The 20,195-nt window shown below is 36.2% G+C and overlaps 1 protein-coding gene across 1 annotated transcript in view; it reads left to right on the top strand.

The window, feature by feature from the left end:
- RAB3C (RAB3C, member RAS oncogene family) overlaps positions 1–20,195 on the top strand; it is a 128,886-nt gene that overhangs the window by 46,374 nt on the left and 62,317 nt on the right. Inside the window, exon 3 of the mRNA XM_071425366.1 lies at positions 10,378–10,496. Within this exon, the coding sequence (XP_071281467.1) occupies positions 10,378–10,496 (119 nt within the window). The remainder of the gene's footprint in view (positions 1–10,377; positions 10,497–20,195) is intronic.

The raw sequence follows: 20,195 nt of genomic DNA, 5'->3' as shown, positions 1-20,195 counted from the left end.
TAAAAGAAGAAGAGAGACCAAGGGCCAAATTAAACAGCAATTTAGATGATATCTGATTTAATTACGCCACTTTATGGCAGAATTCCCTACAAAGAGAATGCAAATATAAGGGCACTTTTCTTGAAATAATTCAAGATTCATAGATTATTCACACCTGATGTATTTAACTTCTTTTTATAACTCACTCTTTAATAATTTACTGTTTTAAACCATAACAAAATAACAGATATGATTGGTGGGTGTGCATTAAACAGTGTCAGCTGCTGACACATTTTCATGCTAAATAACTATTTTCTTGTGAGAAAAACCTGTGCTCTCTTCAATTACATGTCTCTCACCAAATACCAGGACAATAGAGAAGTGTTCTAAGCGTGACCTTTTGATATGCAACCATAGTTCAGAAGTATTTATTGACAAGCAAAAGGACAAAATGTCCTTTTGTTTTGGATGAAAATTATATATTTTTGGACAAAACCCCACTCTCACATAATGTAGTAGATTAAATTGTTGGATCTATTTGGCATCTTTAAACTTTCTTTCCTTAGTGAAGAGATTTTAGGAGTGCTTATATTGTATCTAAGAGTTCCATCTTGCTTTGATGAGACTTTTTTTTGTGACTTCGATCCAATTTAGAGTTTCCCCAAATTGGTAGATAAATCTTACGTGTAGATAATTCTAGCAGCATATTGATAACAAAGGTATCTTTATATTATAGCAAATGTGTCCTCTTAATTCTAGCACAAGGAAACCAAAATAATTAAGGATAAGGAAAAAATGTTTTCCAGCATCTTGAAAGATTTGGTAATTAAAGATTGGCTTTGAAAGAACTAGAGTAGTCATTCCAAGTCTAAAAGACTTGGATCCAGATTCATGGTCTTTCTTAAATCATGTTTGTGTCAATAACTATCTGAGAGCTGTGGTGAACTCCTTTGCAGTAATAAAGGCATAACATACTTTTGGAAAACAAAGGATTCATAAGTGGGAGAGGTTGGTGGAGAGTGTCCTGAAAATATACCTCTCAATAGCTCTGTGTCAGTGGAGGGAATAGTCCCAGGAAATACATGAAGGAACTGTGTTGCTGGTGGACAGAGAGTGGTGCATTCTGTGCTTTGGATGCATCACTGGTGAGATTGTCCAGAAAATAATAAGTGCTTTTTCAGCTGAGCCTTAGAATATAAAATACCTGCCTAAGGTCTGATAAACAAAGAACTTCCAGAATTTCCTTTCATATCTTTATGCTTTCCCCAGGAAACAATGGTGCCACAGACACAGAACATACAGAAGTTACCTATAGATCCTCCTACTAGAAATCTTCCAGACAGCTCTAAAGCAGCATTTTGTTCTCAAGGTAGAAAGAAGCCGTTGTAGCACTCTAGCACTGTAGCACAGTATTTTTATTCCAAAGCACAAAGTTCTGCCTTTTACTAGCCCTTATATAAGTTCTGGATGGATTGGACTTCTGCCATGCCTGAACCCTTCAATAAATAATGCATTTATAGAATTAAAGTGGGTAAAATGTGTCTAGTTCTGTGTTGCAATTTGTCTCCTTTCCATTTTATAGATTTTAAATTTAAAGAAAATATGGTAAAAGTACAAGTTCATAGTAATTCCAGTGAGCCTTTAAACATGTTTTTAAACTTAATATTCTGACTAGAAGTGCATTCATTTACTCCTGGGGAGGTTTGGAAGGTTATTAATATTTAATAGGAATGTTTCTGTAATTTGTTCCCAATGAGAGAAACTTCACTGTAGATTTAAACACAGAGGTTTATCACAAGAAAAAGTAGAGGTGGGGAGAGAGTTTCTGGCAAGAGGGCTTGGTTTATGGTTTTAAAATGTCCTTTCTACTATGAGGTCATTTTTCTCTTAGAGTTGGAGTGTTATAAGACAGTGCTTCTAAAAAACATCCAGAACAAAATGTGCTAAGCTCACTGTTGCAATGAGGAAAGAGTTATTTTCTTAGCTTTCAATAGTCAAGTGGTGCTGTTAGCTAATCAGTGGACGAAGATTTGCATAATATTATAATATGATGGAGCAATTATGGAACTTTGTTCAGTGCAATGAGCCACTAACATAGAACTGTTATCAAAATGGCTGGTCAAACATTTTGCAGTGGATCCCAATTCATCCTGAATAATAAGGGTAAGTTAATTAAATATGAATAATGAATATTAATAGAGAAAGCTGTTAAAGATGCAGAATAGGAATGAATAACAAGGGGAAGAGAAAGATGAAAGGTTATTATTTTGTGAATAAAAAGTTCTAGAGAAAAGCAGTTAATCAAAAAGATTTTTAAGTATATATCAAAGTATAGAAATGGGAAGAGCAATATACTCTGGCATTCCAATATCCCTCAACATTGTTTTTATATGATAGTAGTCAACTTGCCTCTAAGGCTGTTAACTTCTAATATAGATCAGTAATTTTTTCTGCTCACTGCTAAATGAAAGGCATCTATGCCTCTGTATGTTTAATCTGTGGATGAAAGAGCTCTACTTATTTTTCTAATAGGAATAGGCATAGGTCTCAGGGCATTAGGAATGACCTTTCCAGCCATACCCATCCCACTGTAAGTGTGACAGCCACTGATTAGTGTCCAAGTTACCACATACACTCCTGGAGTTTAAGAACACTTTCTCTAAAGTCTGAAGGTTGTCTGTAGTTAAGTATGAGGTTTTTAAGATTACTGTTCCTGGTAATGTTATCAGAGATCTTATATTTCTTCTTCTTTTCATTGAAATGGAGGTTGTTCTGATCAGCTTAGGCCTTTCCAAAATTCAGTGCAATTTCAGTATTCTGAAATTATTTTGGGCTTAGTAAAAATTTTATTGATAATACATTAATTTCAGTTTATATGAAAAGTCTTGTTGGTTTTTTTCTCACTATGCACCAGGACATATTTTTGGTATCAGAATATAAAAATTAAAAATAAGAAAAAAGCCATTGCTGTTCTTATACAATATCAGGATTGGGAGCAGTAGTTTTAAAAAACAAAGCATGACAAAACGAAGAATATCACATTTTTTTCATGTGCTGCTTCCCAAATGGTAATACCTGCCTGTAAGACAAAGATAGTTGTTATAGCTTTGTTGGTTTTGATTGTATAAAACAATTTTGTTTCAGAATGGGTCTCTGTTGCTTCATTATTTTACTGGAAAAGGTGAGGAAATTTTTACATTTTGATTTACAAGTGTTTCAAAATAATATAAATAGGAAGTTATCTCTTTTTTTTTTCTGTAGATGTGATGACAAACTGCATTTCAATATCCATTTACCTTTTAATGTGACTCCTAAAATATATTTGCAATACTACATGAAGTGAAAATTAGATTTTATAAGGTCATTATTTCCACTGTGTGGTTTTGATAGTAGTATATAACCCTTGATTTTGTAACACTTGTCATAAAATACAAAAAAAAAAAGATCTTGAAAGCAAAACCTGAGCCTTTCCAAAAAGAAATTCTTCTTAAAACTTAAAAGGAACTTTGGTAAAAATATAAAGGAGCATTTTAATTTGTTTTACTTTTATGGATAATGCCAAGTTCTACTGATCCAGTGCATGTCCAAAGATGGGGAAGAAGGACCGGAGGAATTAATCCTCACATCCAGCAAATTAGGACAGATGGCAGTCAAAGTGAAGACAGGATAAAGCTGCAGCCTGTGGTGGGAAAAGAGGGGGACATGTGCTGAAATGGCAGCTGGGTTCAAAAATTGAGGCCAGAACTGATGGCAGCTGAGGTCAAGTTCCACTGGGCTAGAAAGGAGACAGTGCTACACTGCTTTCCTCACTTTTGTGTGTCAGGAAGGCATGATAGCTGATGTGGAGAGAATGGACGTATTATGTGAATCTTAAAAATAAAGGAGAAGAATGAACAGGAAAGGAGAAAAGCGGTAAATTTAAAATTATATTAATTTCAGGTGCAATGAGCAGCTCCATAGATGGAGAGAGAGAAAGTAAAATACTTTTCCAGTGCCAGCTCTTCTAGGAGGGCGTTCCTCCTTTCTAGGAGCCCGTGTCTCAGTGCAGGCTCTGCTGTACCATTGTCCTGCCAGGACAGGCCCCCCAGGCCCCTTTTTGCCAGGCACATTGGAATAATATCTCTCCCCACTGCTCTGATCCCAGATATTTCCAGCTAGCCCTGCCATGTTCCTGCATCCCTCCTGTTTGAGGAAGGAACTGTCAGCTCTGAATTTGAGGCGAGTTATAAGGGTTAGCACATAAGGTTTGCAGACAATACCTTATGTATTGGCAAGCTCAGTCGCTGGCTTTTCAAGCTCCAAATGCCTATATATATTTCTACAAACACATGTGTGCATTCACAGATACAGTCATATATTTATACAAGTATAAATACGTGTGTATATATATATATACACATATGAATATAAAAGGCAGACTTCCAGGGAAACAAAAACCATGAGAAATTTGGAAAGAGCTGCTGACAGAGAATAGGTACATAAGCAAAGACTGAATTGGCAATACACTGTGTTACATCTTTTTTATTGTACCTTAGCTAAAATAAGTGTTTTGAACTGTGTTTTCCTTTCCCTGTTGTAAGTGCTCATCTGTCTGTATTTCTATGTGCCTAACACTTTCTGAAGTGCTGTTTGTTGAGAAACAGTGCTCCCGGGATAATCAGCTCCTCCTGCTCCAGCAGCTTTTCTCCCTGTCCTCTTTCTCTGTGCCCTGTCCAGTTTCTTCTCTTATAAACCCACAGCTGCTCTTCCTGGGTGTTATCTCAATAGGATTTTTGCAGAGATCCTCTTTTATTCCTCCTCGAATAACTTCTTTGATTGTTGATTGGTTTTTTGTCTGTTTTTATTTTTTGGAGTTTGTTTGTTTGGTGGGGTTTTTTTGGGGTGAATTTTTTTTTTCTTTAGTTGATTCTGAGGTGGGGTGAATGTTTGGTTTTTGTGGGTTTTTTTGGTGGTTTTTGGTTGTTTGGCTGGCTGGTTGGGAGGGGTTATGGTTTGTCGTACTTTTATTTTTATCCTTTTTTTTTCCTGAGACTCCAGAAATACCTAAGGAGAGGTCAGAAAAATTAGAGAACTACATAATCTCTTTGATTGAGTGTATAAATCACCTTAAGGTAGCAACAGCAGGAAAGAAAAATGAAACTTGTTGGGGAGCTGAAGTTCTTGATTACTGTGCCAGTTTTCTTTACCTGCTAAGAGTAATTTGAATAAGAAAAATTTGGCCTGCAAATTGAGAGTTCACCCAACTCACATTTCTAATTTTATATTTCTGTTTGCCTTGCCTTAAAATGGTGTGGATGTGAAGCAGAGGTATAAACACCACCCAAGAAATCCTTCTCTACTCTTGCCAGGTTTATGGCACATAGAACAAGCTGTATTATGATATGAGTAAAACTCGTAGTGAGAAAGGGGATCTAAATAAGATATTTGTATGTTTGGCATACAGAACAGAAATGCAGAAGCACAGAATCACTTAAGCATGCTAAAAAATAAATTTGTGTTTTGCAGGCTGAACTCTTATGACAGGCTCATTAAAAGTTCTTGCTGCCAAATGCTGTTTGTTTCCACCTTCAGAACTGCCAATGTTAATAATGAGCAACTCCCCTTGCAAGTTATTTGCATAAAGTATTGCTTCTGTCAGTGGTGCAGTGCTAGGTGAGGGTGAGAGGGAGAGCACACAGCAGATGAATTCAAGTGTCTGATTTAACCCATTGCAAAAACACTGGTGTAGTCTAAGCTGGTATGGAACATTCTTGATGAAATCTAGCTTAGCAGCACTTGACAGTAGGAGGGGTTTACTTCTGTTGAGCTAGATAGCTGTACTTTCCAAGTAAGATATACAATATCCAGGATTACTATCAGAACCTTCATTTGTATTTTGAGATTTTCCAGCACCCTAAACTCTTAACTTCATGTGAAACATATGATTTCCTCTTGAGTCAGCCAGCTTCCTCTCCTCAAGTGTTTCTACTTTCACAGATGGCTATTGCATGATATCTCTCCATTCCTCTGGGAACATTGTTGTCAGCAGCTGGTGCATTCCCCATACAATAAAGCCTCCAATTATATAGCAGTTCCACAGTAACCATCAGAATCATGGCATTATTAAAGAGAGGAGCACAGGACAAACATTGATTCATGTAGTTACTGTATAAACAACAGATCTTTGCTTATTGTTTTATTGTATGTCAAATTCCCCAGCTTTCAGTTTAACTCAAATGAAGAGCTAAGGTAATATGGAATTATTTGTCTGCCTATCATATTTGATACATATATGATCAGGAAGAATGAAAGGAGAGTTGGCCAAAAGCATACCAGATTGCTATCTTCATTAAGAGGCAGAACCAGATATTTTACTTTCAATCTATACCTCAACCGTTCTTCTTTCCCTTCTACAGATGTATGTGCCCAGTTCAAGACTTTTACTGGTCCTTTTAGCTACTGAATCACTCACAAAACACAATGAATTTTTTAGATATGAAATCAAACATATTGGGATCTGGAGCACAAAAATATTTGCAGATGACTAATTTCTATTATACATTAAAAAATCAATTAAGAAAAGAAGCCCAACAAAGCACACTAGAGGCATCAAAACATGAAAAGAAAATCTGTGCAAGTATCAGAGTCTTCCAAATAATCAAGACTGTGGGCTATTAGCTAATGTGCTGTATACAATGCACAATTGTATGGACAATTTCTGAAGTACTGTGACCACTAAACCTTATAATAATGTGATTTATTAATTAAAATCTGATCCCTACTAAAAAGATCCACAAAGATAGGATCAGCTAACCAGAAGTGAATGGAATACTGTAGCTGAATTAAAAATTGAATTTATGAAAGTGAATCTAATATTTGAAAATATTTCTTGTAGCTGCTGAGATTTGTGTGTGTGTTTGTGTGTGTGTTTGTGTGTGTGTTTGTGTGTGTGTTTTGTCTAAGATTTCTAAAATAATTTTTTTTGTCTTTTGTGTGTGGTAGTTTTCATAAAGCATTCCCTCTCCCCCATTCATTCCTCTCTGCTTTTTCACTCATTTAATGAACAATAATCTGTTTTTACCAGACATTAACCACATGAATGAAGAAGTCCCCCACATGATATATGTGTCTTTTTTTCTGCTCATCAAAGATAAAAATGAACTGCCTTGTTTAAAATGCCAGTCAATAATATTCTTCTTCGGGCTTATTTTATTTCATTTGCTTAGAAATAAACATCAGTCAGTGGAAGTAGAGATGTTATATTTTAGAATTTAAATCTAAGACGACAGTCATCTTAGACCAATTCTGTGGTCTTGCCAAATAGACTAAGAAAACATAGCAGCAGACAGTGGCCCTACCTGAATTGGAAAACGTTTTCTTCAACTACAAGTATATAACAGTATCTGAGGATACAATCATTGTGATGTACAACTAGAAATATGATAAAATTTAGACATCGATTCTTTTCTGCTTAATTCTTTCATAAGAATAAAAGCTAATAAACAGATGTACATAATATTATCTGTTTGAAATAAACAAAATTAGTGTAGTAAAATATAATATTTAATGTTAAAGTTTATTATTTTTCTAATATGCTATCTCTCCTGTCAAATGGTATTTAAGTTCCTTGATGATCATATGAAAGGACCTATCCTTACGACAGTTATGAAGATATTCTTGTCTGAATACAAAGAACATGCTTATGAATGTGTGGGACATGAATGTTTTGACACATTGGTTATTTATATTTGGGTTCATTTCTTACATGATCATAAAAACTTTACTGCATAAATTTTGCATTAGGTCTATTAAAATTTTAATTGCTTCTCCATAGGAAGTGAATATAATATAATACAAAGAAGAATGTGATTATCAGTATTTGGAACTAATGTACTTCCCTTTATTAATGGTCATCCATCTATGTCAGGTATACTGAAATATAACTTTAGAAAATCTTTTTTTATCATCCTATTAACATAGCAATAGCTATGAATTTAGAATTATGAATTAGAATTTGAGAACAAGTCCAAATACCTGGTTCCTCCCCAGACTGACAAACTTGGGTCTAGACAAAGATCTTCTGTCCCAAAGTCAGTATGTGTTTGGATCTTTATCTGCAGCCACTAAACAGAAAATAGTTGGTGTCTGGGACAGAAAGCATCATTGACTAATGACTTTATTGCTAGGGCTTTTCACTCTTATCTGCAGGTGGGCTTCAGTGGAAACCACCCAGAGCAAAAATAAAATTGTCCTTGGTAAGAGTGGCCTCCTGCTTTTCATACTAGCATACATTCTAATCAAACATGTCTCTAACTAAAAAACAAGCAGATAGACACTGATAAAATTTGAAAATCCTCTCCTGGATGGGCTGAATGCTTGCTGTGGGCCATATTTTGCTTCTGTGCATCCCAGATGTTTTCTCTAATAAAAAAAAATCAAATAAATGAAACCAACAACAACAAAAAACCCCACAAACCCAAACAACAAACCAACAAACAAAAGTGGGGAAAAAAAGCTTTTTTGATAAATGAAATATGCACAGGTTTAGTGCACATCTTTATATTCAGGAACACCAGAACATCTGGGAGCAGCTATCCAAGCTCCAGACCACAGCTGGTAGAGGCTCAGGCTGTTCAGAGCATAAACAGATACAGTTTAGATCTGTCTAGCCTTTCCCTCAAAGATGTAACCTAACTTCATGTGAGACCTGCTAAAGTCTAACTACTACTTTAGCTTTCCATCTTGTATCACTGAAAATTACATCAAAGCAGCAGTTACTGTAATCCAGGATGAACAGGAATCATATATTCTACCTAATGTTGTTAGTTTCAGTGATGACCTTGGATTTTTTTTTTAATCTAAAAGTCTTTCTGTTGTATGTAGAATCTCCTTTTATTATTTATTAGTTTATGAAATAGATGATATATATGCAGAAATGGAGGCCTACCTAACCTATTTTTCTTTTGTTCACAAGGGAGTACTTCTAGACTGGAAACTATTTCAGAAAACATACCAAATATGTTTGTTACTGATTGGTCTTCTTTGTAGGAAGACAAATTAAATGGATTTAATTGTTTAATTGTCTAGCTATTGAAAAAACATTGGAAATAATTACATTAATTTTCAAAGTTTGTTAAAATTGAATGTGCACAGATGATCTGTTAATTACAGGATTGCACTGAAATATGTCTCCTGTAATGCTATTAATATTTATGGCCTAAAATATTAAATAGATAGGTTGGAACATGAAATAGTTATGCATTTCCTATATTTCAATTATTGCTGTTATGTCTCAATTTTAGTGCAGACATCGGTGGTTGTATTACAGAAACAGAATACTTAGTGTTGGGAAAGACCCCTGGAGATCATCCTGTGCAACGCCTGTGCCAGTGTGGGGTCACCCAGAGCAGGTGACACAGGAACACATCCAGGTGGGGGTTGAGCATCTCCTGAGGGAGGGAGAATCCACAACCACCCTGGGCAGCCTGTTCCAGTGCCACCCTCAATGTAAAGAAGCTCTTCATCAAGCTGAGGTGAAACTTTTCATGCTTAGTTTATTTATGGCCATTGTTCCTTGTCCTGTCACTGGGCACCACTGAAAAGAGTCTGGTCGCATCTTCTTGCCGCCTGTCTTGAAATATTTGTATTATATTAATAAAAGCATTAATGAGACCTGCTGCCAGCCTTATTTTCTCTAGACGAAACACTATTCTGGATATTGCATTAAATATATTAAAAGCTAGTTGCTACCTTGGAAAGTTTTTAATGGAAATAAGGAAAGCAAGGAGTAAGAAATAAGAATTATATTTCTACATTTCTTGCTGTAAAGACAGTTGATTAAGATGAGGGAGAAAACTGGGTTGAGGTAAGGGACTGATAGCAAATGTTCGTGTTTTTTTTGCCAGATATCATCCTTGTTTTAAGAGCACTGCCATACAGTCTTTTTTCTTTTTTTTTTTTGGTCAGCCAAAAGCTGTATTGGTGCTCACTGACATGAGCACCTGTGGATTAAAATTACAAGAACAGAGCAATTAGACATTGCCTTTTTGTTCCAGATATTTCCTGGCTTTGAGAACCATCCTTTTCTGTAATGAAGGTCCTAAGTATGCTATTTTGTTCAGCTAAGTTTTGTTCAGCTGATCAGAAGAGAAAGTTCTTACCCAGCTCTCAGGGTGAATAAAGTGAATCACTAATGATTCAGAGTATTTGGGCTGACAGGGGGCCATGCCTTTCTGCTGCTCTCCACTCTCCCTTCATAACAGAGTTGATATGTCCCTCCTGTTATGATCCAGTGCAGAGTTCTCCTATTTCTACTTATTCTCAGGATTACAGAGTTGTACAATAACTCTTGCTTTTCTGTTAAAGAAAAAAAAAAGTTGTCAATTTATGTGCAATGTAAAAATTTTGTTATTGTTTCAGGACACAGCAGGCCAGGAGAGGTACAGAACAATTACCACAGCTTACTACCGGGGTGCAATGGGCTTCATTTTAATGTATGACATCACAAATGAAGACTCTTTCAATGCTGTGCAGGATTGGTAAGTAAAAATTGGAATTAATATTAAATAAATACTCAGAGAGTATGTATGATATCACTTATCTGCTGTGATAGTGTAAATTGTTTTGGAAGACTTCCAGTTAAATGCTCAAGCATTCCTATACCTGAATACATGGTGGTGGGTTTTTTCTCAGTCAGGAAAGACAATAAATATTTTAAAATGTTTTGCATATAATTAATTGTAACCATTGTGTTTTCTGTAATTTCAGTTCATGTACATTATTGATACTACTAAAACCAGAAACATGCTAATGTGGAGATTAACTGCTAATATACCAGAAAGTGTTACCATACTTTATGGAAAAAAATGAGATACCATGTTGGAACGTCAGTTTTGAATTTAATTTTTTTATCTGTAGCTGGATATACATTGTTCTGTCCATCCTGTGAATCAAGTGTTAAAATGAGTGAACTTTATCAGAATAGCAGAACCCCTAGAGTGGATGGAATTTGTATTACCTGGTGTTATGTGAATGTACAGATGTCTTCATAAAAGTGGAGATATCATTTTAATCACACGAGTCAGTCAGCATCCAGAAAATTTAAATCTTTTTAAAGTAAAGCTAACTTAAAAGGAAAGACAGAGTTTCCCTCAGTGATTTTTTTTCCTTTATGAATTATTTTAATATCCAAAACCCTCTCAGCAGTTTTCTGAGTGATATGAATAACATTTGTCATGTGTGCTCCACATGCTCTCTTGCATGTAGTTCCCACGGGACAACTGAGTTTGAAAGAGGATTTTGTTTGGAGTTGTGTGGTTTATTCAGTATATTTATTTGGCTTTTTAAAATTTATTTTAAGATATGTTCTAGTGTGTACTTCTTTCAGGACAGACAAGCTCAGAATCAGGTTTCACACTTAAAATGTAATGATGCCGTGATGCCTGTTTTTAACAGAAATTATTGCCCAGCATTAGAACATCCAAGAAAAATAATTTTCTCTCTTTCATACCCTTCTACTTATCATTGTGGTAGAAGGTGTCACCAAACCCATGGAACACTTTCCCTCTCCACACCTGGTGTTTTTCTTGGTCTGTATAAGATGAGATTGGTCATTTATCACTCTTCAAATATTAACTGAAAAACTTAGCTTGACTCTGCTGCAGTGAAATGGGATCTTGGGTTGACTAACATTTCCCATGTAAGCACCAGGGATGAAGTCATTTAAAGTCCTCCAGGGAAAAGGGCCAGCTCCAGACTGTGTCCCACAATTTCTCCATCAAGTTATCTGTATGCCTCTAACGAAGCATATGTATGAGCAACTCCTTCCATTTTTGAGAGAATCTATAAGCTTGCATGAGTAGTATAGATTGAGTAACCATCTTTGGACAATTGACTGTACCTGAGTGGAGTCTGATACTTCAAGAGGAAGGAACCTTTGCTCTCCGTGAGTTATGACAAAGGGATGTTTTGCCCATGTTTTACAAGCTGGAAACATAGTATAAGTACTTGCTATTACACATTTGTGACTACAGCTCTGTTCAACAGCATCAGACACCTCCTAGCAGGTGGTAGCTGAAAGTGTTAATTCATAGATCCTCCTGCAAAAGCTTAACAAAAACAGGAAATCAAGGAGTACACCAATCTCCCATCTGAACCTGCAGATGTGACTGCCAGTGGCACTGCTTTCAGGCCCTGCCAGATGAAGCACTTTCTTGCTTTGTCCTGTTTTTCATTGTCCATGGGCTGATTCTATTCTAGCACTGGGTTGATAATATCTTGTCTAGGGCCAGCTGTGGTCTGAAAATTTCATTGTCCCATCTCCAGGCAAACCAGATGGCATGCCATGTATTATCTCTCTAACACAAAGACTTCTTTTATAGCAAGTGTAAATATGAGTACTTATTATTAATTTTCCCACCTGTTTGTTTTCCACTCTCCTAGATCTGTTATGTTTGGCACTTTTTGTCTCCTGGTAAAAAGTAACTAGGCTTCATGCTAATTAAAAAGAGAAAAGTCACTGTAAAATGAGGCAAGAAAATATTTTAAAGCTATGGAGTTCTTAAATAGATTAATTATGAAATATGATTTTCTAACCAGTTTTATCTAGAAGTTTTACAAAGACTTGACAGCTCTTGCAGAAATTTGGTAGAAGGAAAGGATTGCAGTATTATGTGTTGAGAGCTACTGAGAAGTAATCTGCATGATGAAAGGAATGACAGATATGCTGAGTGCCTCACTTGTCAGGATGAGACATAGATTTGCCTGTTATTTGTATTTTTAATGTCATAAGCTCAGTTGCTGTTCTGCTGTTCTTCCTTTTTTTCATTACTCCCATCTCACAGCTCATAATTAATTTTGATCAGCTCTGGCTTCAATTTTTATAGTAATTGCACAGCTTGCTTCTGAATGTGAGAAAAGTTAAAGAAAACTGGCAATTACCAATGCTGCAGAAAAGAAAGCGTGGCTATGTGCAGGTATCTATGTCTTTCTGAAAGTTACAGGCAGAGAGAGCAGGGGCTTTTAAGTCCTTTTGGGGCTGAAGGTGCTTTTCTCTGTAATAAATGTGCCTCTCTAAGCAGTGGTGCCTATTCAAATGCATGGAGAACAGGTCAAGTCCAACTTCAAATCACATCACATCAGCTTCAAGACTTGATCTAGAAATGGCACTGCAGTCAGGACAATGAATCTACAGATACATTTTAGGTTTGGATAAAGGACTTTGGTTTAAAATGTGTGTTGGGATGATTTTTTTAATATTAAAATAATTTTTTGCCTGAAAATATGACTGATGTTTCTCCTTTTTAACTACAGATATAGATAAATAATTGTACCTCTAGAAACCATATCTAAGTCAGCATATATCTATTCAACTGTGAAAAATTCTCTAGGCAATGCAACTATTAAGATTTTCTATTTAAAAAAATCAGTATCCGTAATTTTATCTATTAGCACCTATGCGTGTAATATGTAGCCAAGAATTCAGAGAGAGTGGATTTGTGCTGAAAGTCTGTCTGCTAGCAAAAAGAGCAAATCAAACATGCTTTGACTCAGCAGTTCTATGGAGCTCTCCCCAGGGTCTGAATCTGCCTTTACTAAGAGGCTTTTTCTTTCAACAATGCAGCTAATGCTGCAAGATGTGTACCTTGAAATAGCTTGATGCACTTTGGTCATGTCATCCTGAGAAGATGAAGATTTTGGAAATTGATGTATTTCCTTTAAATGGGAATCAGTTGTAGAGCATTATTTTCTGCTTGCCTGAGTTTTAAAGTAGAAAAAGGTTATAACCAAATAACCAAAATTTCCCATTTAGCTGATTTTTTAAGACAGCATCTACATGTTTCAAGAAAGTGGTCTAGTGGGATCTATTTTCTTTAGAAATTCCTCCTAATTAAATTTGAAGGAGAAATAGGTGAATGTTGAGAGTGGCTCAATGCCACCTCAATGAGTAATTTTTAGTTCAGTTCTAATGTCACAGTGCTTGCATTAATTCCTGTTTTATCCTAGGACCTGTAGCATCTACATTTGCTAGCCTTTTCTCTCTATACATTTCACTTGGAGGTGCTATGCCACTTTTCATCTTAGTGTTCAGTGCACATAAGTTGTGTCCTTAATGGCAGTGGTTCCTTATAGTAGAAAGGAGAGGGTGAAGGCTGTGTACCATCTTTGCTACTAGTACAACTCAATATGCTGAGTTCTGTAGAAGTTCCACAGAAATAAATGTCTCTGGCTGCAAGGGCACTGCTGACTCAAAGTTTTTTACATACCATAAAGTATTATCCTCTCTTATCACTGACACTGCCAATGCATAGCTTTAGGAAAACTCTCCATGGAAAAGGACAAACATAAACTTGTTTTTCTAAAGACTTTTCTTGACTACATTTGATATTAGGATTAGGCGTCACTCTGGCCTGAACTACTTGCTTTGAAAAAGATACTTATATTTTTCTTGCTACTAAACCTTGAATTAAAATAAGCACATTACAAATAAGAATTTCTGCAAATCCTTATCAAAGTGGTTTGTGTCTTGAAAATAGTAAACTGTTGACATAAAAGTACAAACCTCATGAGAAAACATTTTCTGTGGGTTTACTGTCCAAAACTAATTAATGCATTATAAGTTCATCAGGAAAGACAGATGTTAAGTTTTCATGGCATTTTTCATTCATTCCTGTCTTTATGCCCTTAAACCACAGAAAGAAACATGTTTGTGGAACGGAAATTTTTTGTACGTGGTCCTTGGTCCTATTGGCTCTTACTCACACTTGCTCCTTCCATTTGTTTCGTTGTGGGATTAAGGGCTTCTCTAGGTTTTACACCACTTACTTGAACCTACTTCACTGTAAAATGTGACATTTTCTTAGATTCTGGGCAGCCACCCAGTATCAGGGTGTCCATTCAGCTGTCCTCAGCTGCATCAAACCCTACTAATGCTGCCAGTGGGAAGTCTAATAAGAAAGAGGAGTAAATAGTGACAGAGCTCCCTCAGAGTGTACTATGTCTTTCTTTTCCCTCTAATGTGAGCTCAGGCAGTACAGTCCGTACAGTCACTGACAGCAATCACACACCCAGGTCCTGCTCAGTCACCAACTGGTGAGTGTAGCTCCTCAGTGGAGCTTGTCTCAACAACATGCTTCAGGATTAAGTCACTCTTGACTTCCACTGGACCTAATTGGCTTAAATAACTTTTTATATATCTGTATCTATATGTATCAGTTGACATGATTGTTGATTAGGGCAGCTGTTGGCCATAACCAGACATGAACTATTACCACCACATTGCAGTCTCCTTGTTAGCACCAGCTGCAGACTGGCAGCTACATCGTAAGTGTGGCTGCAACTTCTAAAATGAGAGTAGCTACACCTTTCTCTACAGCTGCCATCCCTGCAGATAAGGGCTGAAGTTCTGAGGATTGATCTTTTCTTGTTATACCTGGTCTGTGGTAAGGAAGGATGCATCACACCTTTTCTAAGACCCTTTTCCTCAGTCATAGAAATGTGGAGGTCTGTCTGATACAAAATGGCCAGAATATTTTATCTGGGAAAACATGACAAGCTGGCAAATTATGCCTTTCTGCTACCTACATCTGGCAAGAGGACAGCTCTGGCTTAACTAGCCCCATAAACTTGCCTTGTTGGACTGGAAATTTCACAGTGGAGAATTATTGTCCATTTGATGAGGTAATGCAAATACTCAGCCATTCAGAGAACTGTTGTTCATTAAAGGAGGTGTCTTCCAATCTGTACCACATCTGCTCTTCTGCTCTTCTTCAGATATGATGGCTGGGAATTACACTGAGGTAGATAAAAGCAAACCAGATGATCAGATAAGTATCTGAATGCTGCTGGGCTGAACTTCTGTCCATTAATTAGATCATGTTAAGGTACTCTTAATGAGATTTTCAGTTTTGTCTATTTTTTCCTATGATAAAGCTTTTATTTTTCAAAAGGTTAAAGTGGAAAATACCTCTGACGGGCTAGTGGTGAGCTGCTGGAGTTTATCAGAAAGATAAAAAAACTTAGGGATAGTAAAATATAGCAGTATGCTAAAGAAGGCACATGAAACACTGAGTTTAATATTTAGCAAATCTGTCCATTTTTTACTTACATACTGACAATAGTAAAAGAAACAAACCCGGTATGTTATAATTAACCCACAATGTTTATATTTGTTAATAATAAAAGTCTTACAATCTTGTGACAATAATAGTTTTTACTGGCTGAGCAGTAACTGATACACTCTTCTTATCTCCCTGTAACTGTTTATTGACAGAGTTATACAGTTGCTCAGCATTCCCGAATGAAAGCTCTGCTGCCAGCCAACACAAGTCCAATCACGGACTTAATAATGTTCCTGAACAATTTCCGCTCTCATCTGAAGCTGCAGATTATTCATTTTTTTCAGACCTCTAATATTCTGAATCTGTTACTCTTCAGAGGAATATCACGATCCCTGTACTACAGTTAAAGCTTAAAATTTGCTGATGGAGCTGTTCCTTTGGGGTTTCAATTTTGCATTTACCTTCTGCAAGTGGGGATATTTCAATAGCATTAAGACTGCAGTTTCAATCATGCAGCCTGGATAATTTTTGTTCAAAATCTCAAAAAAAACCAGACTGTGTGAGTCAGTAGTAAAGCAGTGTACAACTTTGCAGGCAGTATGAAGTTTAACTGAGTCCTTCTCCCTTATGAACTTTCTTACCTCTGCTCCCCTCTCCCCTCTTTTCCTCTGTGCATCAAGATGCCCTGTTTCGAGTGTCAAGCCTTGGCAGGTGTGCAAGTATATTAGCTATGTGAGATACAGTCTATATGTGGGGGAGTACAACAAGATTTATTGAAATTGATCCTTATGCTCAAAAACTCCCATTAATGTTCTTGTATCGAAACATAAACGCAATGTGACACAGCAATATGACCTGCTGGTAGTGGTTCTTTTCAAAGCATATCCAAATGCTAGTTAGGTGATTTACGTTGTCTTTCATCAGAGCATTGCTAGGCATTGACCATTAAACCAAGGCATTTATAGTGAATGCTTAATAATGGCAGGTTTTAGCCTTCTTTTTAAGTCAATTTCTTTCCTAATGTCATTTGTTGTGCTGTGTTATGCTAATAATAAAATTTTTAATTAAGAAAACACTAAGAAAATAAAGCCTTAATTGTAACTACAGCTTAGTACCATCATCATTCTGCCAAGGATCCCTAAAAGAACTTGTCTGTCCTCTTAGTGTCAGGTGACAGTATGTTAAAGACAAATAAACATTTCTGATTGGATATGAATATAAAGTCATTATAAAATAAGGAAAAGAAAGGGAAAAAATATTTTCATTCCAAATTAAAGTTTTTACTTTTACCTGATGCTTGATCTTATTTTCCTCAATACAAGAGGCATTACAGTCTCTTTAAATAGGACAAAAAAACTAGCCAACTATTTGGACCAAGATTTTGGATGTTTATTAAATATGCTTTAGCAGAAAACATACTTTAAAGCCCTGAATTTATCTAGATATTGTGAGAACTGGCAATAAAAACTGAACCTTCAAGGTCACAAACTGGTGTTCAAATTCCCCACAGGGACCAGAAGAGGGACTGTCTTTAGGCTTTAATCCTTCTCTCTGCTGGCCACCAAGCAAATGAGGACCATCTCAGTGGCTGAATTTGTTGTTGTTACCTTTGGCAAACAATGAAGCCCACAGAAGCCTGCAACCAAGCTGAGATGCTCAGGGAGAGTTTGGGATAACAGTGTTTCCAATACAGAAATTAAATTGTCTCACCCATACTTGGATATCACAGTGCAGTGCTCAGTTCTGCATACAAATTATTCTTTTAAAGTTATGCATCGTCCCTGAGATTAGACCCAGCACAGCTTGGTTTAGCAATTTAGGACTGACCATCACAAGGGGTCAGGCAGTGGCAATGCAGCGATAACATGTGTGAAATATTTAATCTCTAAATCATTGCTTTAGCAGGAGATTGACAGCTATAGTTTAACTGGAGTTGGGGATATGGTTTTATTTAAGTTGGGGGGAGGGAAGTAGAAGGCGTTGGTCTGTGCACAACTCTGGGAAACAGCAAGAAAAGCGTGGAAAAGCAGATACTGCTGCACAGCAGATTAATTTTAACTCTACCAAGGACAGTAGTGACTTTATCCTGTCTTATTTCTTGATTCCATTGGGATTTTAAAAAATCAAACTAAAAGTCAATTCCCACATGAAAACATGAGAAAAATTGTACCTGTCCAATGTTCATAGAAGGGAAGGCATTCCTAAGCTCTTCACATCTCTCTTCTTGTAGTAAACATACTCTGCCATAAGTTCACATCATGAAGAACTCCAAGGAGAAAAATAAATCAATGTCTTTTATCTTCAATTGCCTTCTCCCACTCATATGATACATCTCTATTTACAGTGCTTTGTACATAGCAAGAGAAAAGAAAATGTTAGATCAATTAAAAAGCAATTCATACAGAACAGCTCCCTTGGAAAACCATAATACTGACAAAACTGATTTCAGGCCCAGTTTGGCAGATAAAACTGCATGACATTTTCAGTTTTTCTATATCTGCATGATATCCCCAGTTTTGTTTTTTAAAAGAGGCTGTTTAGATAATGCCTGGAACGAGCTTACCTAGAGACAGAGGCAAAACAAAGTAAAAAAGATAAAACCAGATATATTTAACAAAGGACCTTCAGGTATATTAAGGGTAGACAAAGCCTCCCCAAGGGGCTACACCAAAATGGACAATGGACATGAGTTTTGCAGACAGATATAAATTTGGTCTATTTTCATATCAGGGGTTCATTCTCCAATTATTGCTTCAGGTAATGAAGTCATATACCCCCAGTTTGCTCCCCCCACCACTATTCACTTTTGTTTATACATTTCAGGGCCTGGGGCACAGGGTGTCCTTGGTGCTGAGGCTTGCAAGGATTGGTTTGTCTGTCCAAAATGCGAAGAGATCTTACTAACACTCTATGGAGTTCAGAGTTATACACTAATGCAGTACAGGATCTGAAAAATATTAAAGCTAAAATCTTAAGGTACACTGAGTGAGAAAATGAGCATCTGTCACCACTTCATCTGTCATGAGGTGGTTGTTTTTTCCTGTTGTTCCTGGAGGGAAAAACTCTGTACTAAATCCATATTAATTGAACACATCGAATTCTTACTTAGATATGTGTGTTCATTAGCAGAGCCAAAGTGTGCGAAAGAAAGCAAAAATAAAGGAAAAACATAAAGGAAATTCTGCTTCAAAACAATTTCGAAGAAAGGACAAGACTCTAGCAGTTTCTATTGCTGGTCAGTGAGAGGAGCCTGTGTATTACAGCTCGCTTGTTACAAGCCAGGGAGCAGCAGAACTGACTGTTACAGCCTCTGGGAGAAAGAGAGAGAAAAATATGAGCCAGGCAGAATGGACGGAAACACAGACCCTCCTTTGATGTAATATTCAGCATTAGTCCTTTCAGTATAACAGAGCTGAGTGTTACGGCCTCTGGGAGAAAGGGAGAGAACAAAACATGAGCCAGGCAGAATGGATGGCAATGCAAGCCTTCCTTTGATGTAATATTTAGCATCAGTCCTTTTGGTTTTGCCTGCTTGGAAAGAATCAGCAAACACACATTAAGACTCAATGACAAGAAACCTGCACCTGTGATTAAAAAAAAAAAAAGGGAAAAAGAAATACATAGATTAAAATTGTTTATATAAGCTGCGGTAAAGTTGAGCAAAATACATATTTTACTGATTACATAGATACAACTTTGATACATATATAAAAGATATATATAGAGGGAGATTATATATTATATATATACATAAGAGAGATATATATATAGAGAGAGATATTTTTATAAATAGATATATAAAAAATACAACTTTTGCATTGTATTTTTAGATGGAAAAATTGAAATTTGCAATTTTCGCCTCTCTCCTTATTTAGTACATCCTTTTAAATCATATTTTCTGAGCTTTTAAACTATAAATACTCAATTTTTTGCATAGAAGTTAAAATTATAATTCTAAGCAAATTTAAAGAGATTTCCTTCATAGATCAAGGAAAATCAGTATTGGTAGTTCATCTGAACTACAAATGCTTATTCAGTTTTTAAAATCTTCTCAGAGTTTTGTTGTCTATGCATACTTGAGTGAGTAGATTACAAAAAATATAGAGAAGTAACTAAGAATGATTAGGAAATGTTGCCTCTAGCAACTCATACAATATCTGGTAATAGAGATTTATATTC

The sequence above is a fragment of the Agelaius tricolor genome, unplaced genomic scaffold (assembly GCF_023055355.1).
Source record: "Agelaius tricolor isolate 1412-34295 unplaced genomic scaffold, bAgeTri1.0.p SCAF_4, whole genome shotgun sequence".
In the NCBI taxonomy this organism is placed as follows: Eukaryota; Metazoa; Chordata; class Aves; order Passeriformes; family Icteridae; genus Agelaius; species Agelaius tricolor.
This window is presented reverse-complemented; position numbering and strand designations above follow the sequence as displayed.